The sequence below is a fragment of the Lepisosteus platostomus genome, chromosome 7 (assembly GCF_059453375.1).
Source record: "Lepisosteus platostomus isolate fLepPlt1 chromosome 7, fLepPlt1.hap1, whole genome shotgun sequence".
Taxonomy (NCBI): domain Eukaryota; kingdom Metazoa; phylum Chordata; class Actinopteri; order Semionotiformes; family Lepisosteidae; genus Lepisosteus; species Lepisosteus platostomus.
This window is the reverse complement of record NC_142617.1, coordinates 12,314,014-12,330,129: the sequence shown is the minus strand read 5'-3', so window position 1 is coordinate 12,330,129 and position 16,116 is coordinate 12,314,014. Positions and strand designations below refer to the sequence as shown.

The following is a 16,116-nucleotide window of genomic DNA, read 5'->3' as shown; positions in this document are numbered from 1 at the left end:
CACTTCATATTAGCCTCCATTGATTTGATAATGTGTTAAAATACTAATGTCATAACATAAGTAACACCAGCACTTCATTGTTTTTTTGTATAAATAAATCTATATATTGCAATGGTTTAGACAAATGTAAAGCCAAATTAATGTGTTGTGTTTATAATATCTCTACCTAAGTGTAACAGTGGAAGTTCGTTTTAAGCCCATATTGGGATGATTTTAGACAAATTTTCCACGAGCTCTTTTTCCCCCATCATTAATGTTTTTTTTTTCAGTAATCTGAAAAATCTATTGCACTGATTGGCCGTACCAATCTGTTCAATGATGGCTCTCAACTCTTCTTAGAGGTACCTTTCAAACATGAAGCCTGAAAGCCATGTTTAATTTGCTGTTTCAAGCACATAATTAAGTAATAGTGTGACTTTCTGAAGAAAATTGGAAAGCTGTGTTTCTTTTTCTTGGAACCTTTTTTGAATACATTTTCTCTTTACGTTGTTTCTGCTCTGAGTCACGTATAATCATTTCTTTTAAATACAATTTATAAAGGAATTCAGAATCCTGGCATAAATGTTTATCTGAATTGGGAATCTGAATCAGAAACTTCACGGGGTCACATTGTTAGAAGCGAAATTGCTTCTGCTCAGAGTTATCATGTTTCTCACTGACAACAGTGATGGGAATAACATGAAAACTGAGGGTTGAATTGTGCTAGGAGGAGGAATAACATGAAAACTGCATTTCTGTAGACCAAATGGATTATCCTTATTAGTGCAGCAGTGTGCAGGAAACATTTTTGATGTTTTCTCTCTTCACAACTTTAGCTGCACTGTGAATCCCTTAGGATTCCCCCTGGAATTCTGTACTGTACATCAACAAAAGTGCAAAAATGTTTGTTTCTGTTTGTTTCTATGATAGCAACAAACCAGCAGTTATTATTTTGCAGTCCTGGCTTTCAGCACCTACATAAATATGTACATTTCTACATATAATATAATAATAATGTTACTTTATTAGCCCTATACAATTTCTTGCATTAGGAATTCGTCTTTTCGCATACCCCAGCTTTTCTCCGTGGAGACACAGACACACAGACAGGGAGAGAGAAGCTTGGGGTCAGAGCGCAGGGTCTGCCATTGTACAGCGCCCCTGGAGCAGTCAGGGTTAAGGGCCTTGCTCAGGGGCCCAACGGAGTATGATTCCTCTGCCAGCCACGGGATTATAAGAACTTCAACCGGGTCTGGGGTATTTGGAGTCACCTAAATAAACAAGAATTTTACGAGACATTTAAATTAGACTGTAAGTACTATATCTATGGAGCTACAAAATTTAAATGATTGAACTAGCTTTATCCATCTAGAATCCTTTCTACTTGATGACTTGAAACTTGAAAGAATGTTCAAACTATATTTAAAAAAATGACCTTTACTGAAAACTAAGTGTAATGTATTAAACTGCATGACCTTAAAAATCCTACTCCAGTAATGTACATTAATTCAATGTCCTGCACCTGCCTAATGGAATTCCCACATTAAAGACAGAAAAAAGTGACATATCAGTTCACCTTGATACATTTCCAACACTATTAGCAGGTAGTAGAGCTGTCATTTCTTGATTCACCACTGACAGGATTCCTGGAAAGACCAAACATTTTTGGAACGTTTTTTTTGTGCATTTTCACAAATACTTTTTTAAATGATGTTGTGAAGAGAAGACATATCCACCTTGACAAACATCTTTTTTTTTTTACAAGTTATGCTCATTAATTCTCAAAGTGGTAACACGAGGCACTTCCGCTAATACATACAGTATATACAACAGCTTCAATATCCTTAAACCATATTATAATTTAATGCATAAATCATAATGAAAAGCACTGTTACACATAAAGCCACTACAGACATAAGGAATATGATTCAATCGAGATTAATTTCTCAAATTCCACATGTTAATACATTACCATCTCTCAATTTTGTAGATTGTTAGAGAATACTTCAACACTTTCCTGTTCCAAGCTAAATGTTTGTTTAGCACTAAATGTTTTAAATAATGATAATACATACTGTTTTCTACACAGTACATTATGCTAGTCACTTCTATTCTGCTTTAATAAAGTGGTGTTACAGCACAGAGCTCTTCAAGCAGAATAGCAGACAATGTTTTCTTTTGTGAAAATATCCTGTGGTGAAGTTGAACAGGATGCTTGGGGAATTGAAATAACAGAAGTATCTGTGTTGAGCTTCATTTATTCCCCCTACTCATTTTGATTATGGAACTTTGAAATGAGCAGATTAAATTATGTGTAACGGATTTTAGTGTCATGTAAAACATGCAGACAAGGCAGTATACAGAATGCTAGGCAGCCAGCTCTGAAGTGGCAGTGATTGTAAAATTGAACAGCTTAATGATCCATCGTTTGATGTATGGATGGATTTGGTTTGTACCAGTTCTTTTACAGCATATTCACTTCTGCACACAAACAAGTTTAATTTCCTGAATTAACTTTTAGAACAATACGAGCCATTGGCCAGAGTGAATATTTTTGAGAATAGTTCAGAAGTGCTTTACATTTTGCATTTATACTTGTGATTCATTTGTGGCAGGGATTTCACCTGCTGTCTTGTCAGATAAGCTCTGGTCCACATTCCCTTCTCTAAATTCTTTCTTCAGATTAGGCAGCAACATCAGTGACCGATAGCCAACAGTCTCTGAGTTCTTAGTCATGACACCAAAGTCACATGTTGGTTTGCCTGTGACTTGGATTGGCTGGTTTCATGTGACCCAATCAGTTTGCAGCACCTTGCAGTGGGTAATGTTGTTAGAACAGTATCTACCCAATAGTAGTAATATCAAAATATCTCTAAAAGTAACTGATCCATACAATGTGGAAGTAATAATATTTTTTTCCCAATGTCTATTTAACATGCGTCCTTTAAAAATGGGAGGTGTGGCTAAAGAAATTGTTGAAAATTAATTGTCACTCTCCAGCTCCATTGTAAATTTAAGTATGGCATGATATGTTTCATTTACAATGTTTTAAGCAAAACCATAATTCTTTATCAGTGCATGATAAAGATTGGGAAACATTCCCCACCACATTATACTGTTTGGAGTCTAATATTATTCCTGACTGTTCAGAGATTGGAAAGAGTTTAGGTCCTTTAACTGTCTGAATATCAGAAGAAAATTGTACATTTTTCAGAATTACGAGAAGAAAATGGCCTAATAATCTTCATTTCTGCTAAATAGAGTGTCTCAAATAAAAAAAAAATCTGTTAAAAAAGTGATCAGGTTAGAAAGTATGTTCTTGATTGCCTTTTTCATCTCCTCCTGGTCCCTTTCTTCTACTCGACTCTTACAGTAGGTACTGTTTATTTATAGTTGTTGGAGTAGCCATTGAGCATTTACTACCTATATACTACTTTACTGCCACAATAAATGTCATGATAAATAAGCATGATAAATCACACAGATATCAGATGTGTTCATTTTTCTTACTTCTGAAAGTAAAGGATTGTGCAATAAATACATAATGGCAGCATGCTAAGTAGAATATTTCTGACCTGAGCAGATTTACAATGGTTATTAAAAGCTATATCAGCTGTTACTCTTTATCATAAAATCACAGGAGGGAAGAAACTGTTGATCTGAACTGTGTGTATGCCCTTCAGTTGTTCCTCACATTGTAGTTTATGTCTGGTCTTGCCTGTTTTGAAATGTCTAACCCATGCCTTCTGGACGAACCATGATCGGGGAGGCATGTCTAGCAGTACATGAGCTACACCTTATAATGTTGACATAGCAATGAAAAGAAGTGAATGAGCTCAGAGGCTCTGCTTTAATGAGATGCTGTTCTAGGGCCAGACGTGATTAATTGCTTCTGGCTACCCTTCTGCATTTAAGACATCCATGGGGAAACACAGTTCAGTTGAGAATACAAAGAAATTGGCATGGAACAATAACGGTGTCAGGTTCGACTCCAGGTTCAAGTGAATTTAATTTCCAGGGAATTTGGTAAGCAGATAAATTCTCAATTACAGATTGCCTCCAGGTCAAATACAGCACATAATAAACTGCTAATCAAGAGAAGGTTATTTCAATGGAAGAACTGTACAGGCAATGACTTTCACAGTATTCTTTCATCCTGTTGCAAAAATCGCTTATTCCAGTGCAGTACAGGGTCATGGTGGTTCAAACAATCAGAAAAATGTAAATCATGCTGATGTTTTTGGTTTTGAGTTAAAAAATAAAACAATGAATAATGATTGCAATCTTTTAGAGTTTGAATGCAGATGTTGTAAAGTCAGTTCTACTTACTGGCCCTCAAAGAAACTCGATTTGTGAAATTATTTTCGACAGTTTATTTATTTGGGCGAACTATGGCTAAACTGCCCATTAAATATTTTGTGCACAGAATGGATAGTCTGCGCAGGAAACAAAGGACCTTTTGGGTGTGCTCAACATTCAGATCTTGTGCGTCATAAGTAATGTGTTTTTTTATTATTCAGAGTGTGATGGGTCACCACCTCTATTTGAGCAGATCTAGGCAAGCTAGACTGCTGTAAAATAAATGTGCCCTTGCCTGGTCCCAGTAGGATCATAATTAATTGTAAATATCTGTTTTCTTCGCATGTTTTTATTTTTAATTTCTGAAGAGGTACAGTAACTAACTTCAACTAAACCCAACATTGCACAGACAAAGCAGGATATAAACAGGAAGCAGAAACTGGACACATGCCCGTCTGCTCCCAAAGTGCCATCTTGTGGTCTCGTCATTCCCTTACAGTACTTGTGTGAGACAAACCATTTTTGTTACTGTAAGTGTTTAAAAAATAAATAACTTTAAATAAAACAGAAGAACTCCAAAAAACAATTGTGCAGCAGTTGCACAAGAAGGTCCATTGGCAAAGCTTAATTTTTTATTGCATTTTTGTATATGATTGGTTATATAATCCATATAAAATGAAGGTTTGTTATTAAGAGACACCATTATTGGTAACAGTGGGGCAGAGAATCTGGTTCAAATGTCATTCAAAACCCTGCTACCCTGGCTCTCTTACAAAGTTGAAAAAGCTGTACATATGTTGTTGGTCCTCCTGCCTCAGAACTGTATTTCCTACACTTTTAGGAAACTTATCAGTTTTGCCATTTTATGTTGCACTTAGAGTTTGCTTGCTGTTTATACCTTGTGCTGTGCTAGGATACCAGCCTCTGTGGCTCAGGCCACACTGTAAAAAAAGCATCCTGTTTTTAATTGAGGAACTGAGTCATTCCTGGGTCTTAATGCAAACTGGACTCCAATCAAACCACTTGGCCTCAAGATATAGGAACGTATTATATTATATTATCTAATTTATTGAGGGCCTGTTTGCTGGTTCTAGTCCTTCAGTATATAATGGCATCCAATGCTAATATTAAAGATAATATGCTACAAACCAAAGCAAAAGATTGGTTTGGTTATAACTTTATTTCTCATGAATGAAATATGGACTTGGTTCAATTTTGTATTTACTTGTCAACCTGTTATTTTCGAGGGAATGTCTAGTTTTCCTTGAATCCAGGGAAAATGAAGAGGGGGACAGGATTTAAATATTATAAGGCCCTCATTGTCCAATTTCCATGAAAATACTGAGCTCGGTGATTGGGATGTTTTCATGGGTGTTTTACCTGCACGTGCATGTTAATTGATAACAATTGATTAAAATGACAAAAACCACCACCCAAACATTTTTGGGGAGCAAAAACTTTCCAGAAGGGAATGTTTTAGCAATATGCAACAACAGAAGACTTACATTGGTTATTTCTGAGCTCCCTGCAGGACCAGAACTCTATTATTAATTTTCTTCAACTGTTCTTAAAGTACCTACCTTTGTATAGCAGCCAGGACTGTGAGATGTACAGTAGATTAAATAGAATACAAAACAAGTTTCTTTTTATATATCACCCATTCATCAAAATTAAAAAAACAAAGCATATACAAATACAAATGAAGTAAGCATCACTTTCGTAGCAGAAAGGTTTTCAATGTCATTTTATAAGAATCTAGGGTTTCGTTTGCATTCGTGACATAGATTGGGGGGCCACAAGAAATTAGGAGCACAGGAGCTGAATGTTCTGAATTTGACTGACTGCAGGTGGTGTCTGGAGAGAACAACCTGTAAAAATACTTTATCAGATATTAGTAAATGGAAGTAAATATAGAATTAGTATTTCTTGAAAGGAGGAAGACCCTGATTCAAGAATGATTTTATACAGTATGTGACTGAGAATATCTTAAAATCAGTTTGAAAACTCACAGGTAACCAGTGTGATATTCGAAACAAATTGAAGTCAAGAACCTGGTAGCAGTATTCTGATCAAGCTGGAGCTGGGTGTCAGGCGTACCAACAAATAAGGAATTACAAAATCCGAAACAAAGACGTATTCTTCGCTCAATGTGGACCACTATAAGATCCTGATTCCTATAATGCTGTTCTTGTTTTTGTAATCATCAGATGCAGAATAGAATGATGTTTATTAACCTATATCACAGCTGATTTATTTCAACACATTCTCAGTATCTCTTGCAGGCCTGTTTATGTAATGTTAAAGGGGGTTAGCAGTGAAGCTGAAGTAACTGCTTAACTGTTTCTTAAATATTTTGGCTTGTTGTCTTTCAGAGAGGCAGTTATTAAGAAGAGGAGGGTTGAATGCAATGGAGTGCCTCCATCTGAGCTCCAAGATAAGCAGCTGAAGAGCTTGGCAGCACCTCTTCCACCTGATAAAAAGGGTGAGCTCTCACTTTGCTCTCAATGTGTTTTATTAATCAATAACCATTTGAAACTCAATGTGAGGTGTACTGTACTTTGGAAATCTACAAACACAATTTTATTTCAAACGCTTTTTTTAGTTAAAATCAAATTTCAACTTGTAAGTGTTTAGACAGGTAGCAATATGATATATATGTACAGCTGTCATATTGGAGATTATTTAAATCTGTCTGAAAAAAAATCCTCTCCTACATGCAGTGCTCAATACCAGCAAGAGGAAAGACGCCCTAAGTATTTTGTCAGTTTCCAGGGAATATTTATACTCTTGCCTGTCAGTGTAACTCAATTAGGCTAATTTGGTAATGATGGAACATCAGAGAGGGGTGACTGAGAAATGAGATAATCATGCATCACGTTACTACCAAAATGAGATTCAAACACAAAATTGGGATTAAGTGAATTGCGCATCAGTGCAGAGTGAAGTGGAAGTGAATTAAATGCTGAAGTGAAGCTGTGACCCCTTTACACTGCACAGCCGAAGACCTACAGAGGTTTCCCATGTTTTTCAGCATCTTTTCACCTTTGTTCCATCTGTTCGTAAGCTTCTGGGCACCATATAGAAGAATATATGTTTGATTGGCGCAACAAAACTCAAAGGTCTACCTATTCACTAACAACATTGAGACTAGGGGGATGTTTCCTCAGCAACTCTTTCATGAGGCCTTGAGTACAGTGTTACCTCCTGGCTGGGTATGAATTTTAAAACCATAAAGGTCATGGACTGTATTCCAGAGGTAATGTGCATAGTGCTCTGACCTGTGTACCAAAAAATAGATCATATTTTGAATTGAAGAAGAATTTGAGTAAGTGTGTCTGTCAGTCTGAATCGCACCAAGCAGACAGATTTTATCATAAGCTTTATCTGTTTACTCACACAGGTCTGTATCCTATAATAAAATGAATAAAAAGTACCCATTGTAAATTCTGCTACACAAGCAAGAATGGCAGTGGAGGAAAATGAGGGGACCTGGGTTGGAAAAGTGACAAATGCAGGGGTAATAAACTGCACTGAAAAGGACTGAGTGGGAGTATTAATTGAAGAGATGAGGGAGAAGGAACTTGGAGGGGAAGAGAAAAAGAATTGTGAGATGATAATGGTAGGAAATACAAGTATATTTTTTTCTCTCTCTCTCTGTGCCAGAAAAGGTTCAATTATATCCAGGCAGTATAGATCCTACCTCTACCAGTTGTTATTCCCTGACAACCCCCTCTAGGAAGCACTTCACAATGACAATCAGTTACATTTGTTCCAGCCCGTATGGTGTCCGTAGTAGCAAGAAAAAGCAAAAAATGACAAGGCTCATTACAATCAGCATCTGCAGAAGCACTGCAGATCATGCCGTATATAAACATTACGTAGAAGGTTACAACAGTGTTTCCATTTTTGGTTCTTTAGTTTGATGACTTTACAAGGAATAAACCTGTGGGTCTAATTAGATTTTAAGTCTGACTTACAGTACAGTAGACTGCATTGTTCTTTAAGGGACTGTTGTCCAAGTTGCCCTACAAGCAAAGGCTTCAAAGAAAGTGAATTTTGTTTTCAAATTCTTGCATTGAATGCACAGGAATATTAACAAATGAAGCCAATACTTATTGAGTATTCCTTCTCTGAGCCTAATTAAACCTGAAACCATACTCATTGAGAACACCATTCAACATGAAATTTCCCATTACAGAGTACTTCTCAAAAACAGAGTTTTAACATTAGTGATACCTTCTGTTTGATTTGGTGGGTGGCTTCACACTAATATCTTGATTCAGTGAAGTAAATTCTCCACTCAGATCAGTTTAAGATTACGGAAACTCTTTGATGAAAGTCTTATATAACCCTAACCCTAACCTATGTCAAATCCATAGCTAGGGTTAGGGTTAGGATTCCCACAAAACGTAGGCAATTTTTGATGGCATAGCTGTGTTTTTGGACAGAAATTACATTTAGGAACAGTGATATTTCAATGTTATCTTCACGGTTTTTTCTTCCATATACTTGTATGGCCATATACAGTAGACTGCATTCTCCTATAAGGGACTGTTGTCCAACTTACCCTAAAAGCAAAAGCTTCAAGTGATTATTCTTTCAAATTCTTGCATTTAAATAGAATGTACAGGAATACTAACCAACAAATCCAATACTGATACAGTATTCCGTCTCTTAGCCTAATTAAGCCTGAAACCATACTCATTGAGAACACCATTCAACATTAAATTTCCCATTGCAGAGTACTTTTCAAACATAGACTTTTACCATTAGTGACACTTTCTGTTTGGTTTGGTGGGTGGCTTCACACTAATATCTTGATTCAGTGAAGAATATTTTGCACTCAGATCAGTGGAAGATATGGAAACTCTTTGAAAAAAGGTTTTAACCCTAACCCTAACCTGTGTCAAATCCATAGCTAGGGTTAGGGTTAGGATTCCCACAAACCGCAGGCAATTTTTGATGGCATAGCTGTGTTTTTGGACAGAAATTACATTTAGGAACAGTGATATTTCAATGTTATCTTCACATTTTTTTTCTTCCATATACCTGTATGGCCATATACAGTACAGTAGAGTGCATTGTCCTATATGGGACTGTTGTTGAAGCAAAAGCTTCAAAGAATGTGATTATTCTTTCAAATTCTTGCATTTAAATTGAATATAAAGGAATACTAACCAACAAAATCCAATACTGATAGAGTATTCCTTCTCTTAGCCTAATTAAGCCGAAACCATACTCATTGAGAACACCATTCAACATGAAATTTCCCTTGGCAGAGTACTTCTCAAAAATAGACTTTTACCATTAGTGATACTTTCTGTTTGGTTTCGTAAAGTGACTTCATGCTAATATCTTCATTCAATGACAAATATTTTGCACTCAGATCAGTGGAAGACTATGGAAACTCTTTGAAAAAGTTTTAATCCTAATCCTTACCTATGCCAGATCCATAGGTTAGGATTCCCACAAAACGTATGCAATTTTTTATGGTATGGCTGTGTTTTTAGACAGGAATTACTTTTAGGAAAAGTGATATTTCAATGTTACCTTCACATTTTTTTCTTCTATATATGTCCATATACAGTAGCTGACTAAATATAATGCTTATTAAATTGAAGTTCCATAGTTTTTAATTACTAACCTTTCAAGCTTTTCTTACTTCATTGTCCATGTGTATGTACTGTATACTGTATGTATGGTACAAATAAGACCTTTCACTTTCATGGTATATTAAATAAACGCTATGAATTATTCTGCATTTCTGCATATTTTAAGTGAAGGCAGGCAGCCAATTCTGACAGGTGAAATAGATTTACTGATATACTGTATGTATAAGAAACACTATTCAGAAACAGCTGTGCATCACAGAAACAACAATTAATATTTATTCCCGTAATTCACAGCCCCTGAATTAGCTTAAAACACATCATGAGGGTAACAAACCCGAAGGATTTTCCGTGAAAGATACATTTGCCTTAAAAAGTACAATAAGGCTGTCCTTGGGTGCTAGCTTTAAATTTGTGTTGTATACCAAAATTGGATGAATTTATATACCTTTGCCCCATTAGTATTTTGTAATAGGAACAAAAGCAAATGAATAATCCTTTCTTATTTTCTTTTGGTGTGTTTTTCTTTTACAGTGTTATTAATTCCTATTCTGGACCAAGATATTGGGGGAGTTCTGTCTGTCATCTTGGTAAGTCCTGACCAATTTGAAAATGATTACTTTTATAACTGCAAATACTGGTCATATGAAATGGAATGAGTTTATAAAGGTTGGCCAGGTTTTTCTTAACCCCATGCTTATGCTGATGCTTACCACTACACTGATATTTAAGCCACTAGACACCCATAACAAATATGACAGAACATTCTTATATAAAAAAGGAAGAAGCATCAATATTTTCCTTTATTAGTTCAGGTGGGTAGCTGCGTTAGCATGCGTAGGATGCAAAAGAACAAGTAATTGTTCCATGGTGAAAAGAGAAGAAAGAAAACATAACGTTTCGGCCGTGTCAATATTTTCCTTTGACTAAAATTCTTTACTACTAAACATTATTCTTGGGAACCCTTCCATTGTATTCTTGTCCCCATCATTTTATCCTGCGGTCCTGCAGAAAGTTAATCTGGATACTTGTCTAATTACATCTAATTGGTTTTCTCTTCCCATGAAAATTAGAAATCTCTTTCCTTACCGTATACAGTTAATCTGTCCCTTGTTTTTTTCCATCTTTATCTGCATCTCTGTAGTCAATGAAAATCACTTTGGTTGACAGATATTCTGAAACGTTCTTTGAGTTCCCTGATCAAATCTTGATGGGATGTGGGTCCTTTTGGTTGTCTTTCCGTCCAATATTGGAGATTGAAATCTTGATGAATATACAGTAATTATTTAATGTAATTATTTCACCGTATTTATTACACCAGTCTAAGATGAGGGAGGTGGGTGATTTAAGACACCAGCTAATCCAGAAGATCTTAATTCTTCATTTTATTTCTCTTTACATGACATGTTTTGCTTCTAACAGTCATGTTACCTCCTACAGATGTGTCTGTTAATATCATATCATATCTCATAGCCAAGCCATTCCATGATACAGTATTGTTGGTAAAATAATGCTTTCAAAGTCACTGTTGCTTCTTGGTATTGCTTTTAGAGGCAAAAGCTCTGTAAATGTTTTACGAGCTTCTTGTGTGGCCATCCAAAAGGTAATTATCTCATCATCAAAGTACTCAGTGTCAGTGGAACAAAATGAGAGCTCTAATATCTAGCCCTGGGGAGACTGGTTCAAAATTACGTTGATAGTAAACATTACAGAAAGCCCTGTTGTTAGGCTCCCAAAATCAAATCTAATCAGACTGTCTTATTGCATTATATAAATTAATTATTGGAATATGTTAGAATCCAGTTTGGAAAAACAAAACAAAAATGTTCAGTCCTGTATTAACATGTCATGATTTCTCTAGGGTAAGTTAGTTTCCTGTATGAATAATCAGACAAATTGTATTTGGGACGAAGCGAGCGTGCCAGTGGCGTCACAAAGTCCCAAAGGTCTTTCAGGAGAAAAATAACCTCAGACACAAGATATGCCAAATTTTGAAGTCTGGTGCTGTCAATTAGTAAAAAGGGGAAACAGAAAAATGTGGTAGAGGATTTTTTTTCCTTGATAACATCTTCAATTATGAAATAACACTGAGTTTAAAAATACCTCAAAAGGATTTGCAATGTAATGTCTTTAATGTATGCCACGCTGTCATGAATGACGTGTATTAATCTCCCCCTCCTTCGGAATCCCTCTGTGCGGCACTGCAGTTGTTTTAAACTGACATATTGAAAAGGGAAGGCTGACAATGAGCTTATGCAGGCCACTCTTTTTCACTCCCTGTGCACAAATCACATAAAAAGGAAAGCAGTTTGTGCTGGCTCACTGAGAAAAATTAAAGCTGTCAAAAGTTTTGAAAGTTAAAAGCATGAATAAAGTGACAGCTTGACTTCAGTCTCCATCCACTCAAGGCCCAGCTTGTAGCCTAGGTTCTTTTTTCATTTAGCTACAATGGAGGCTGTGAGCAATGGATGTCATTTTTATAGTGTCTGCATTTCCTGTGATGCTTGACTGCTGCTGAGCTCAGTGTGAATTTACATTACAGTCCCTGAACAGAGATTTGAACCATCTGCTTCTTGACTGAATACAACTCATCATACATTCACATGAATTCTAAGAAACTATACTTATAATAGTAATAATTTGCCTCTCACTGGCAATACTGCAGTTCATTTACTCATAAGAAACCTTTTACAATTGCAGTAATGTTTTTCCTCCTTTAGACAAATTGTCATTCACGTCTTTTGTAACTTTTGTTCCATTTTTTAGTAAATTCTGTTTTAACTGATCCCCTTTTGCATTTTATTAAGATGAAATAAATGTTCTGTAATACTTATTGATGATGGGGTCAGTGGATATTATGTTCTGGGATTTTACAATTTTATAATCTGGATGTTCTGGTTTCCTCCCACCTTCCAAAGGCATGCTGGCTGGGTTGATTGGTGTGTCGAAATTGTCCCTGTCTGTGTTCCCTGCAATGAACTGGCCTACTATAAAGAAAAAAGTCCTGTTTCGCATGATATGTTTCAGGCTCAGGCTTTAGATTGTAGCGAACACTACCAGGGAAAAGGGAAAAGCACCTTTCTGATAACTGATGGTGCAATGGAAACTGTTTTGGAAAAATGTGGCTGATCTGTAGTGAGTTCTGAATTTTTTATTAAGTTTTTCTGGGGAAAAAACCCATTAATGCTGTGAATGATGTGTAATGGGAAGACAGGTGTCTGAGACAGCTCAGGCTGTGATATTTAAGAGAATGTAGCATGAAGATGTTTGCCTACAGTGGAGACGTTAATTTGAATATTCACTGACATTTCATAAGCAGTGGCTTTGACATGCTTCTCTAAATAAATCCTTGCAAGGAGTTAACAATTTTCAGCTTCTATACTGTATCTGTAACCCTTTCCCCACATAGAGTCCCGTATTGTATAAACTATGCTTTCTAAAACTAAAAACTTTAGCAGTGTCATTTAAGGTGAGCTAAGAACAAGTCACTTTTGATTCAATAGTCAGATGATCTCCTTAGAGATTATGTTGAATGAGCTTTTTCCTGTAAGTGCCTATCTGGTGAGAACTAGCACTTCCCTAACATAATGTTAAACAAGTTTCAGAAAAGAACGAAGGTACTCTGATCGATCTAACTTCACAATATTAAAATGATAGACTAACTTATGAATCTTACAGACTGACAGCTACATTGATGATAGTTTTGAATGGTAATGGCTGCTTAATGAGCTGAGAATTTTTTTAAATACATCTGAGGTGCAATGCGATTAGTTACAATTCTTAGGAAATCCAGATGCCCTATATTGTGTAAGGTAACTCCAAAGTCATACACAGCTCACAAACAAAGCTGTCAGGAGTTCTGAGCATTCTTCCGTTAAATCTCATGACAAGGCAGGAAACAAGAGGGACTGCTGGTTCAAGGAAACTGAAATCTTGCAGCTTTTAAAGATATCTAGGATAGCATTCTCTGGGGGTCCAGTGAAACCTGGTTGTAATATCATGTCCACTTACTGTATGTGGACAAAATTTCAGTATCTTGCATTAAGGTACTGTAGCAATTCTTTTTCTTTAATAGTGTAAGATTTTCAGATGAGTTTGATTCTAGACTTTCTTGGTTTTTCCTGGGGCTTGTGAGGCATACCTCAATGTGACAGTTTGCAGCTGTGTTTCAGAGGTCTGAAATTAAACTATGCTGTGTTATTCATCTTAGGACAAGAGAGTGCAATAGTGCACCTAATCACTCTGGGATGTTTCTTTTCATGATAAGCCTCTAGACACGTTTAGTAAAAAGTGGAAGGCAGCCTTTATAAATAAAGGCTGAGGTATAGAAGGTGGGCTATTGAAGGAATAGGCTTCATACTGAAAGGGTAGAAAAGCAGAGGAGAAGAATCTTTTTCTGTGACTTCATGAATCAATGTTTTATCCTGAAGATACTAAACCATGAGATAAGATCACTTTATTGGCCATATACAATTTCTTGTATTAAGAATTTGTCTTTTCACATACCCCAACTTACGCTCCATGAGACACACAGACAGGGAGAGAAGCTTGGGGTCAGAACACAGGGTCAGCCATTTATGCGGTGGCCCTGGAGCACTTGGGGTTAAGGGCCTTGCTCAGGGGCCCAACGACTTAGGATTCCCCTGCCGACCGCGGGATACAAACTGGTAACCTTCCAGCCACAGGCACAGATCTTTAGTCACAGAGCCAACGCACCACCGCATAAGTTACAGCAATTGGTTAGTACTGTATAACCACACAGTACATGATGATAATATTAGACAGAAACAAGCATGCACTTAAAAAAGGCTATTTGCTTTGAGAAATGTGGGAAAAAACATTTTACTCAAACCAGGAACTGATTTGCACAAAAATACACTATGTACTCGTTACAAATAGTTTTATCTGTAAACATGGTTAATGTAATGTTATGTGTCTGTAAATGCGTTGTGAACATCTTTGTATGTGTCAAGTGGTCCCAGTTATACATTTCATTTCAGGCAGGAGCAATCCTGGTAAGAAATCATAGCTGTAAGGAAATACCTTAAAAAGTGCTGAGGAATAAATCAGGTGTACAGTATAATTATCTCAGATGCTGTTTTTGCCAAGGCTGAAACCCTTTCTGTTCTTGTTTGTACAGGTCTGCTGCAAGCAGCTGAGCGAATTGGATGAGCAGCACCTAAATGTTCTGGAAAAGCATGTAAGAGATATGGTTGTGTGAGAGCCATACACATGTCTGTTTATACCATGTACATTATTAACAGCTTGTGTCTAATTGCCTGCCTTTAAAAGCTCTGAGCTTCCTGTACTTCTTTTATGTACTGTATGTGTCACAGATAAATACATAATACTATAGTGTACTTAGATTTACTGTATACGTTTTTTTCATTTTGGCAGCACACAAGTGCAGTGGTTAAAATTGCTGATTTGCAGAGCTGGGACCCTGGGTTCAAGTCTAAACTAGGATGCTATCTGTATGGAGATTGTATGTTCTCCTCATATTTGCATGGGTTTTCTCTTGTGTCCGGTTTGCTCCCACAGTCCAAAAACATACTTGTAGGTTGATGGGCTTCTGTAAGAACTGGGCCTGGTGTGAGCTTGTGTGTGTCACTGTGACCTGTGATGCACAAGTATCGTGTCCAGGGTGTACCCTACCTTGCACCCATTTCCTCAGGGGATAGGCTCCGGCTCCCCTGTTACACCACATTGGATGAAACAGTTAGAATATGGATGTTTGGATGTTATTACATGTCTGTGTGTGTCCAACATGACTAATAATTAAACCTAAATCTGAATGAGAATAGATTGATTGCATTGTAAGATTACAAGAAATGAATATTATGCTGTGGGGAAAGTCAATAGGCAAGTTTTCAATAGGATATGCAAATGCAACAATCTTTATCAATTCTGTCTGCCTGGGACACAGCCTGAGTGATGCAAATCTAGGCCTTTTACTCCTGAAAATAAGAGTAAGGCCTCTGCTCTTATCAGACTGAAAAACGACCTTTCATGATCATCAGTAGGAAAGAAATAACAGTGGATCTTTAATTAAAATATTTAATGAATATCATTTTGTATCAGATAAAGTGCCTGAAAAGGGAAATTGTTAGCCATATCACATACTGTACTATAAAACTTGTGTCATACATTATATGTAAGAAAAAGGAAAATAAATGTTGGTGTACTGGTATGAAGCAGAGAGTCTAACAAAAGAAGGTCAAAGAAGGAT

The 16,116-nt window shown here is 36.5% G+C and overlaps 1 protein-coding gene across 3 annotated transcripts in view; it reads left to right on the top strand.

The window, feature by feature from the left end:
* The window catches only part of pde2a (phosphodiesterase 2A), a 224,639-nt gene that overhangs the window by 164,666 nt on the left and 43,857 nt on the right, over nucleotides 1-16,116 (top strand). For all 3 annotated transcript variants that reach the window (XM_088639301.1, XM_088639303.1, XM_088639302.1), the window contains exons 5-7: nucleotides 6,651-6,760; nucleotides 10,422-10,477; nucleotides 15,028-15,087. In XM_088639301.1, the coding sequence (XP_088495427.1) occupies nucleotides 6,651-6,760; nucleotides 10,422-10,477; nucleotides 15,028-15,087 (226 nt within the window). The remainder of the gene's footprint in view (nucleotides 1-6,650; nucleotides 6,761-10,421; nucleotides 10,478-15,027; nucleotides 15,088-16,116) is intronic.